Genomic DNA, 11,002 nt, shown 5'->3' on the forward strand with positions numbered 1-11,002 from the left:
GTGGAAGCAGATGGAGTAACTACTCCACGGTTGCTATCGGATTTACTTTTTCATGGAAGGAAATACGCGATGTACAACAAGGAATATGCAAATGACTACGTGAGGTTGCTGAGGAACAACTACAAGCACTTCAACGCGCTGCCAAAACATATTAAGGTGCGTGATTTAAACTACCTTCATTTCAGCTGAAGTAGAGTAGTGTTTATAGTGTTAATTGTAGCATCCAAATGGTGAACGGAGTCATCCTAAGTTGGAGGAGGAGCTTGAGTGACAAGAGATTGGATATTAGAAATTCAGCTGAATGTTGTTTTGTTGCAGGAATTGCTTGGAGGCAATACGGATGGACTCCTACGTCAGATCGAAGAGTGGTCGCCTCGTATCTGGCACATCCTGTATGTGGCACTTCACATGTTCTGAGCTCGCTGTAAGTAGAAGACCATGAATATCATACAACATACTGTACTAAAAATTTCTGTATCTATCTGATCACAAGCCCTGAAATGTATGTACTCACTCTTGTTTTTATCCATATACACATGATGTGTGGTTGCTGACCAAGAAGCCGGGTTGGTGCATGGAATGGAGATGAAATTAAGAGTAGCTTAACTAATTATATAGACTAGATCGCACTGGTTATTGTAATCCTATCTATCTATCTATCAATAGATCTAGTACTTTGTCTTTATTTGGCGGGCTGGTAAACAGACAAACACACAAACGGCCAAACAAACAAACTAGAGGAGGATTCTGCTGCCCAGCTTGACGCGACCAACACCAATGTCTTGTACTGGGATATCTCCATCTCCTGGCAATCTTTCCTTGATTGATGGTGCGACATCGTACCGGGGCATCTTCTAAGCAACGATGAATGAATGTATTGGTGTTGGGGGGTTGAAAATGAAACCAGGAATTGTGTTTGTTTCGTGTCTCAGTTTGAATCAACCTGCAACTGTCTGTCGCAAACACCTGCTCCTCCTCACTCTCGAGGTTCCAACGCAACGGGCACAAGTAGGAGGGAGATATTCAGCGTAACAGCTACCTACACTGCTGCTGAGATCCGATTAGGCGCTTATGGAAGTTGGAACTGAATTTTTTTGAACTAAAGCAGCCACGACACATATTTTGGGACGGAGAGAGTACTTCAATGCTTGTTCTGCTGTCTAAATCTACATACATATACTACCACTTGAGCATTGTGTGCTGCGTTCAGAGGTACTATTTGGTAAACAGGCATGGAGGAATACTCCCTCTGTTCAAAGCTCACATTCTCATTTCTCAAGCATGGAAGATACTCCCCCTGTAAACTAATATAAAACCGTGTAGATCAAGCATGGAAGGTAGTACTCCCTCCGTCCCAAAATTCTTGTCTTAGGTTTGTTTAGAAATGGAAGTATCAAAATACTAAAACGTGACTAGATACATTCATATCTAGACAAATCTAAGACAAGAATTTTGGGACGGAGGAAGTACTATTTTGGTACTTGCCTGGCTGGCTTGCTGTTTGGGACAGCAAGTGACTTTTCAACATGAATCAAGTGATTGATCCTTTCACTCTGTCGAGTCAAACATCATGAATCATATTTGCAGCTAAGCATATTTTTTACCACAATCAAAATAGTCTTTCACTCCAACATACATCCATTGCATAATACTAGTATATTGCTACTCAGACAGGTCCAAAAAAGACCTGCTCATTATGTGACCACTATCTTAGTATTATTGATGGCAAGTACAGAAAACAAACCAAGCATCACGCATACGTACTAGTGAATAACATTACAACAGGGGATGTCCACTAATTTAAAAACATGAGCCAATCATCATCCACAATGTCAGACTGCTGAGCTGGGCTAGTTATGTATGTAATACAATCTTCGTAATACTTCCGTCTTGCTGTTATATGAGAAAACAACGGCTCATTTCAGGCCAAAAGGGACAAATCTAGTTTTTTCCTTGCTCAATCGTAGGGTCTAAAGGGAACATATCCACCCTGCAAAGTGGCACGCACATAAGTTACTGGGTTTTTTTATCTCGGGAGAGAATTAACCTTACTTTAACAATAAATACATTTATTAGCATACCTTTTTGTCCAACTTCAACTGATCTGCTATCTCCACCTTCTTCTTAGCATAGTCAGCCATGTTCATTGATTTATGCTGAAACAAGGGATCCAATTATATAACAACAACAATCATGACCACATATAAATTCATAGAGAATTTTTTTCAAAACGAAAATAAAACAAAATCATAAAGGATTCATTGAGACAATACCCTAGTGAAAGATAACTCATTAAACACAGCCCGAGCCTTTTCCTCTTCATCCTACACAAAGGTCTTATCAATGTCAACAACCTATTGCAGTTAGGTATGTATCACCATGTCAAACATACATGTACAATATCCTACTTACAGTCCGCTTAATGCCACCCTCCAGGGCAATATAGTAAATCTACAAAGGAAAACAGATGAAATTAAACATTTGGCTATATGTTGCACATTCCATTTTCACAACATAAAATCACAGTTAGTGGCTATACAGTTTGTTGCAGTGTTTCAAAGTTACGGCCTGCGCGCCCATTGAGTTCAGCACGTAGTATTGGTTTGTGCACATGGAAATTGTCAGACTCATATACTTCCCTCACAGCATCTTTGTAAGTTCTCTGAAATATTTGTGAAACCGTAAGAAACACGCAAAATCACAAAAGCATGTCAGCCGTGCTCTATTGCACAAACGTTTTGATGTAGTAGGATGCTAACATTTCCTTTATAGACAAGCCTCCAGATCTCAAAATAGAGGAGATCTATGTCCTTGAGGGACGCATCCATTTTCAGCTCCATAATGTACTCCTGAATCAAATGGACCAGATTGTGAGTACCACCAGCAAATAACACCACCTCAATTAGCAGAAGACAACATATCCTACATCATAAGCATAACCAGCTAAATCTTTAGTCATATGAGGAATGCCGGTTGCAATCCTCAATGCTTGCCTCCATGCTCTAGTATCCCATTTTATCCACTGAAGTGAAAAGAAGTTAATGATCGTGTGTATGTATATGACTAATTTTGTAATTTTCTGTGGGGCATACTTACATCCTTAGTCCTGTGATCCAGATGCAAATAATCTGCAATCCACTGTTACAAGAAGAAATCTATCACTTTAAAAACATTCCAGCCACTCGTAGTATTTTTCATTCCAACAGCTTGATCACATAATGCATACCTTGATTTTCTTTGAAATTTCTGCATAGTACTTGACATAAGCATCATCAATTTTATATGTATGATAACGCGAGCGGTACTCAGCGTGATAGCCGTACAGGCTTCCACTCGTATCAGGCAGCTACGAAAAAGAAAGGGACAAGAATCAGATGACACGTCTGAAAAGGCACAAAAGTGCAGATACTTAATGGCTACAGTGTAGTGAGACGACATACTATCTCTAGAAGTAACTGACTAAAGATCCACATTTTTTCCTTCTAGTATAGTCTAGCTTGCTAAAAAATAGTAATGTATAACTAAATGACCTTTAACAAGTTAATCCACTGAGACACGGTCGTGATATAATTCAGAAGCAATTCAAACGTCAACTAACTTCAGCAGCCAAATTTAACGGCACAAAATCAAAGAGATAAGAAATTTGAAAATAGTAATGTTTGTCAAAACATATAAGGTAACATAGCTTTGAACCTTGGACTGCTCCCCGCAGTCACAGAAATCATGATATTTTTATCTTCTAATGCTAAACCTCAGCTTTAAAACTAAGGCAATCAAGGAGGTTCAAGAACTAAGTGGGATACCCTTCCTAGCATTTCGCCCCGAGTTAAGGTTACATATGAAACGGCTAAGAACCGACCGATTTTAAGGGATCACTCATTAAAATCAGCAGGAAGGCTTGCCCAAAGTTTGAATAAACACAAAAAACTGGCCACCTTTTCGAATCCAACACCACAAGTACTAAGCATCCATCAGTAGCCACAAAGCAAGGGCTCAATCATCATCATCATCATCCTCTATTAAGAATAAGCTGTCGAAAACAGTTTTAACTCATACCATAAACCCATGGCTCAATATTCTATACTAACGTTGCAGCTGTTGTTGGAGCCACTGAAGCAAAATGAACTACCTCACTGATTGCCGGTTTTCACGGTGTGTTTCGAAATGGTTTCTGAACACCCATGGTTATGATAACGAAACTAGTCAATCGGATGACCAAATGTAGATATAGACAGTACACTTACAAAATTGCGAGGAACAATCCGTTGGTAGTCATTCAATTCAATGTTCTGGATGTCATCAAGATGGGTGTACCACTCAAAATTTTCATCATTCTCTAATGCCTTAAAGTATGACTCGCGGAGAAGTTCCTCATCAGTGTATTCTTCTGGTTCCTTGAGTTCACGTGCGCGCTCTGGATTTACAACCTACACACAGATGATAAAAACACGAGATAAAATCACCCACGCAAACCAAACCAGAAGACTGAATCAGCTACTATGGCACACAGGTATAAAGTTTAAGATGCACGGTGACTGATTGATAGGGCATGTAGGTACCTTGTAATGAGCGATGCGATAGCGTGCAAAGCGCGCTTTTATCTTGTGCCGTTCCTCCCATGTCATATGAAGTGGCAGGTCAGTAGGATAATCGTCCTCCGTCTGAATATTGGCAAGCAAAAGTTGAGAATACTTGTCATAGTCTTCCTCGCTGATAAGGAAGTGCGGCCCGAAACGCTGCTCGCTTTCTTCTTGTGCCGGCTCTGTGTTCAGCAGAAGATCATAATCTTGGCCCGCTTGGAAGGTGTCCTCCATGTCTGTCGCATGAGAAATCTGATCTTGCCCCCCTTGGATGGTGCCCTCCATATCTGTCGCATGAGGAATCGGATCTTGACCCCCTTGGATGGTGTCCTCCATGTCTCCATGGCCTTCCTCGCTGATAAGGACGTCCGGCCCGTATCTTTCTCCTTCTGCCGAATCTGTTCTGAGCAGCAGCTCCATGTCTGTCGCATGAGAAATCGAACCTTGGTGCCCTTGGATGGCATCCTCCATGTCTGCCGCGTGGTCGTGGGCAGTTGCAGGAGATGGGGGCAGGTGCTTGCGGCGCCTCTTCTCCCCTGTCCACGCCTTGTTTGTTCCATCGTCGCCCTGCATGTCGATCCAAGGAAGGATACGGCCGCGGGACGGGGGACGAGGTCGAGCTGGGCGGCGGCGTCGATCTGCTGGAGTAGGGGACGTGGCGGGAGGCGACTGTAGCCGGCAGAGGACGGGGTCGGGGGGATGGGAGGCGACTGTAGCCGGCAGAGGACGGGGTCGGGGGGATGGGAGGCGACTGTAGCCGGCAGAGGACGGGGTCGGGGGGATGGGAGGCAGCGGTGGCGGGGGGTGGGTGGCGACGGCGGCGGCGTGAAACCCTAGGCGCTTGTCGAGACGGTAGGGGCAGACGACGTGGTCGGGGTTCGGGGAGGGGCGGCGGTGTGGAGGACCGACGGGGATGGGAGTCAGCGGCGGCGGCGGCGGCGGCGGGAGGAGGCGGCGGCGGCGGGAGGAGACGGCGGTGCAACCCAAGGTAGACACTTGTCGAGAGATGGAAGGGAGAAGCAGAGCGTGCGGGCTCGAATATGGCTTTGCCTAACTGGTTGCGCGCGCAAGGCGCCGTCGCATTCGCCTGTGGATCAGCGCCACGCGGGCCCACTTGAATCACTCTGTTTCGATTTCTTTCTTTTATTCAGCGCATACGAGAGGAATACATGCATATCGTATCTGTTGTACTACCTACGCGAGCCTCGCCATAGATACGAGTTGCGCGTCGCCATATCGTAACTGTCTTCGTCGACTCCCGTCCAAACCGAGCCAGACCATCTGTCGGTCCTGCCTCGGGTCCCGGGGCTTCTTGGCTCTTGCCACCTGCCATCCACGTCATTGCCTCCGCCGTACACGCCGCCTCAGCCCCTGATGCCTCGGACGTCCAAATTCTTCCGGCAGCCTGGAATTTTCGCCCGTAAGGATTGGTTCCACCTCATCCCCCCTACCCTTTGTCTAGGGTTTTAGTCGTCGGTCTGATCATGGGTGTGCTTGCTTGGACGGAGTTCTTGCTAATATGCTTGCTTGGGGCTATGCAGATGTGAGTTGTTTACATGATAACAAGATCTGGTCTGCAGCTTGTAGTCTAATATGGTTGTGCATTGTAAACAGTAAGTTGAACGCATGCAAATCATCCTCGGTCTTTGCTTGATTGGGGGTTGGAGAGAGTTTCTGATTTGCTTAATCATGGAACGGAGACAACAGTTTTCGTGTACACATTGATGGATTTTTCTCCTCATGACTTATAATTGTTGTATTCTGATTCTTAGGACACGTATTCATGGTTGTGTATTCAACTTTTCCTTTCGACAACAACGATCTTAGTAGAAAAGTAGAAAAGAAAATGGCATCTGAATAGATTGATTAAAATGCACCACTACAGGTTTTCTATGGGTTGTTGTGTGTGCGTGTGCTCACCAGACAACTTAAACTACATCTCTCTTTGAACCTTGATGTCACAAGAGCTATTTTACATATCATCTGATGTACTAAATTACAACATAAGTACAGTAACACTACATTTTACAAACAATTCATGTATCTTTGATGAGGCTAGCATGCAAATTTACTAGTTGGAAATTCAATAACAAGTGAGATAAGTCTAAGAAGTGAAATGCAACAATTTAGTTTAGTTCACTACCAGAAACATCTACTAGTTACAACAGCAGTACAACCTCGAATTGTTTCGTTACTGATACATCATTTGCAGATTATAGAAGATGACAGTAAAGAGTCAAATAATAATTATAATATACACAAACAAGTGACATCTTGATGACAGAGGAACAAGTGATCTGTTCGCAAGTTGAGTCATGTTCATGAAAACTGTAATTAATTTGATATTGCAAAGCTGTTTTTTAGGAAAGAGGAACTTTGATTTATTTTGAATTAACATTTTCCAATTTATAGCCGTTCTTGAATTATATAACCCTTAGACAAACAGATTTGTTTTTTATAGGTACCCGGGCCTTGGTTTATAGTGGGGATGGACGAGCAGCTGCCTTCGCGAGTGAGGGAATCCGGGATTAAGGGGTCCTCGGGCGGTAGGGCTGTTGTTCGTGGGCCGACCTAATGGGCCGCATTATTTAAGATCGGACTACATGACGATATCGTAAACAAGTAGGAAAGCTCCAAAGACTCACATGTCATCCAAGTTATGTAGGCTAGATTGGCACAATTACCCCTGGCTAAGGTCGGTTGTATGTAACCAGGGACCCCTGGTGTCTATATAAATCAGAGGGTTTCATCCTGATGTCTACGGACGCTTCTATTCTTGTAGACTATGTTGGGCCTCCAAGCGCAGAGGGTTGTAGGACAACAACAATTTCTCTCAAGTGGATGACCTAAGGTTTATCGAACTCAGGAAAGTAGAGGTTGAAGATGATCTCTCTCAAGCAACCCTGCAATTAAGATACAAGAAGTCTCTTGTGTCCCCAACACACCTAATACAATTGTCAGTTGTATAGGTGCACTAGTTCGACGAAGATATGTTAAAAGACAAGTGATATGGATGGTAAAACAAGGTAATATAAATCTGAAATAAAAATGGCAGCAAGAAAACATGAAACAAAACTGAAAGTAAACGGTGTTCAGTGGTGGAAAACAAGGCCTAGGCTTCATACTTTCACTAGTGGCAACTCCCAACAACATTAACATAATCTAATCACATGATATTTCCACTAAAACATGAAATGGAGACGTACTTGGAGATCATTCCTTTGTGATCAAGAGAGGACGAGAATTATGTAGGGCTACAAAAGCACACCTCGAAGTTCATAGTTCTCATCTATGGATTTCCCAATGTCACCACGGCCACCCAAAGAGAGTACCACAATCACCATAACATATCTGAAGGATAGTAAAAGACAAGCACCAAGAGACTCTCAATCTTCAATCAATTCACAAAATAGGAAAACACTCATGAAATTATTCTTCTAATCCATGTCCAATAGACCGCTGTCACCATGATCTCGGGGATTATACTAAATAAGATCAAGTAAGTACATCAATACAATACATAGAAGAAGGGGAAACATCATGGGATCACCCTAGATTAACATAGCCTATGATCACAATCAAGATCACATCATGGGAGAGAGAGATGACCACATAGCTACATGTAGAAGACCTCAGCCCCGAGGGGGACTACTCACACATGGCCATGGTGAGCAAGAGGTTGATGGAGAGGTGCAGCCCGGAGAGGAGACGGCGGTCGACGGGGGCCACGACCCTTGGGGCCAGCGGCCCTTGGCCCCCTTCTTCCTTGGATATTGTGCTGGTATGGAGGTGGTTCTCCATCCCAAGGCGGATGTCTGGGAGGAGGAAATCTCATATCTCTTGGTGGCCCTCGAGAAATCAGGTTTTACCTCTCCTTATATGAGTCGGGACGATCATCCTTGGCCCTCCGATGGATGCCCCTTTGATCCAAGGGCTCTTGGGCACCTCTAGAACTTTCCTAGGAACCCCTCTCCTGAATCTATCTAATATGATAAGAGTTGGACTCAATCACGTCACCGATTCCCGTAATCCTGTAATCAGATATGTGTCCTTCAGTAAAACGGGCTTTCCTGGCGCGTCCGAACTCCAAATGGGCTGAATTTTATGTCTAGAATTATCAGCATAAAATTCCCCACAACTTTGCATCTATTACTTTTTCATTTGATGTCATCTTCAAAGCGGAAACAGACGATCTCTAAAATCTGTAGGGGGAACAGATTTCATGAAAGTCAGAGTCCCACTCCAACAAGTTTTCCTCTTCTATTTTTGATAGTTCCTACACATCAAAGTGTAAAACAAGAACATTGTGCACTTTTTAACTATTAATAGGTTAGTACAAATAAATCATAAACTTAATATAGAAACAATTATCAAAAGCATAAAAGTAGCATGAAACCATCAAAAAATATAGATACGTTTTGGATGTATCACATCCCCATAGACAAGTTGAATCATCTAGGGTTTAGATCATAGGATCTCGAAGTAGATCAACTCTATAATCCTCATACTCCATCAATAAAATCAAGCAGGACGTAGGGTTTTACCTCCTCAAGAGGGCCCGAACCTGGGTAAAACACTGTCCTCTTTGTCTCCTGCAATCCATCGATCCAAGGTCCATAGTTCGGGACCCCCTACCCGAGATCCGCCGGTTTTGACACCGACAGTGAGATCCCGTTAAGACGCCAAAGTTTGGTATGCCTTGTATTTACGTTGAATTCTCTTTCTGTTATACTCCCTCTGTAAACAAATATAAGAGCATTTAGATTACTAAACTAGTGTTCTAAATGCTCTTATATTAGTTTACGGAGGGAGTAGTATGTAATATGTGCTAGAACATGCTTGTTTCTTTCAACATTATTTTTATTTGCAAGAAATCGATAGCATATTGAACTTCAGTGTTATGTTCATGTTCCCTTTTCAATATGTATTATTTTTGCCACTTCCGTGGAAATTTTGTACTGGTCCTGTGTAGAAGAAATAATAATCAAATATGCTACTGTACATTACAAGCACTTGAGTTTACCTTCTCATATGTGACGAATAATCATGCCTTTTAGTTATTACACGATCCATTCTTTTATATTCTAGGGAGATGACTAACAAGTATCGCATATATCACTATAGTCTCCTGGTTGTTTTTTGTGCAACCACATATATTATGACCATCTAAATGTTTCTGGTTGCTAATTGTATTGTCCATCTCTACATTATGCACATGTGTTGGTCTTCGCATATACAGTGAAGTCTCTATGGTCCATAACACTTGAAGTAGTTTTTTTGCCTTTTTTTCATGTGGGCTCAAGATCAGAGTTATTTTGAGTCTTCCCTGCCACCTCCAAGAACCAGATAGTAGCAAAGGAAAGAGATGTCGCCCCTAGAAGCTAGTTGTGATGGAATTATTTTAGGACCTGCTACTCTGATCATGAAGTGTGTGCCATTCCTGATATATTTGCACTACTTTGTAATATTCATATTTTGCACTATTTTCCATTTGATAGCAAGATGCTAGTTGTGATGGATTGTGTATGGTTTTTTTTGAACTTGATTTTGTATGGATTGTGTATGGGTTATAGCAAGTTTTTCTTGCTATGATGTTGTTTAAGTTGAAAAGATTGGATTTTTATTTTGCAGCATCTTATCTGTTGTCTTGCTACTCGTACGCATCTTGTATGTTGTTGCTGCTGTCCCAGCCTACTAGATGCTAAAAGATTGGATTTTTATTTTTCATCATCTTTATCAGAATGTTGCATAGCTCTTGTAATTTGTGTTGTTTTGTTGTTGTACCAGACATGGAAAATTATGGGGGTGGGGAATTGAGGGGAATTGAGGGGGTTTGTTGGAGGGGAGGGTATCACCAAATCCTCACCAATCCCAAGCCCCTTGGGGGTGGAAAAACACCAGTGCCAAATGAGGCCTGAAGGGTTTTCTAAACCGATTATTTTCATCTCTAGCACAAATTTAGTGGGATAATTAGGATCCCTAGGATTTAGTTTGCAAAAAATTACAGTTGCATTTTATGAAATTTGAAATTTGAAGTGGTGTTTTTTGGAATCTTGAAATTCAATTGGCATTTATTCAATTAACTCATGTCTCTACCTAATAATAAAGTGGCTACTCCTTTTGGTCGTAACACCGCTTTTGTAGAAAAGTCCTTGTAATTCTTGATAATTGAACCCATAGTCCCTATTTTAGTGGATCTGGAAAATGATTCAATTTCGCAAATTAAACCCTGCATTTTATAAGAATTCCACGCGTGCTCCTTTGTTCATCTTATCCAATGGCAAAGAAGGTGGAAGGGGCCGGGGGACACCTTTGACTGGGATCTCGTCGCTTGTCTGGCTCTCCCCTCGGGTTCCAGCCCTCTCAGACTCTCATGCACCTCTGTCAGCCATCATACTCCCCCCTCCACCTCTGGCACTCCC

General features: G+C 42.5%; 1 protein-coding gene across 1 annotated transcript; it reads right to left on the reverse strand.

Moving 5' to 3' along the window:
* Positions 1 to 2,052: 2,052 nt before the first annotated feature.
* Positions 2,053 to 5,300, reverse strand: LOC123441018. Its single transcript, XM_045117550.1, has 10 exons — positions 4,560 to 5,300; positions 4,245 to 4,427; positions 3,227 to 3,346; positions 3,097 to 3,138; positions 2,927 to 3,022; positions 2,760 to 2,849; positions 2,540 to 2,662; positions 2,413 to 2,451; positions 2,274 to 2,324; positions 2,053 to 2,156 (listed from the first exon to the last, which is right to left on the reverse strand). The coding sequence occupies exons 1-10, from the start codon at positions 5,151 to 5,153 to the stop codon at positions 2,073 to 2,075; spliced, it is 1,422 nt and encodes a 473-aa protein (XP_044973485.1). The 5' UTR covers positions 5,154 to 5,300; the 3' UTR covers positions 2,053 to 2,072.
* Between the last annotated feature and the right edge of the window lie 5,702 nt (positions 5,301 to 11,002).

This window comes from Hordeum vulgare, chromosome 3H, assembly GCF_904849725.1.
Source record: "Hordeum vulgare subsp. vulgare chromosome 3H, MorexV3_pseudomolecules_assembly, whole genome shotgun sequence".
NCBI lineage: Eukaryota > Viridiplantae > Streptophyta > Magnoliopsida > Poales > Poaceae > Hordeum > Hordeum vulgare.

Coding starts and splice junctions, on each gene's coding strand:
- LOC123441018 (XM_045117550.1), bottom strand. CDS start 5,153: ATGCAGGGCGACGATGGAACAAACAAGGCGTGGACAGGGGAGAAGAGG. Junction 3,139..3,226: donor AAATTTCAAAGAAAATCAAG/GTATGCATTATG, acceptor TTCTTGTAACAG/TGGATTGCAGATTATTTGCA. Junction 2,850..2,926: donor TAGCTGGTTATGCTTATGAT/GTAGGATATGTT, acceptor CATTTGATTCAG/GAGTACATTATGGAGCTGAA.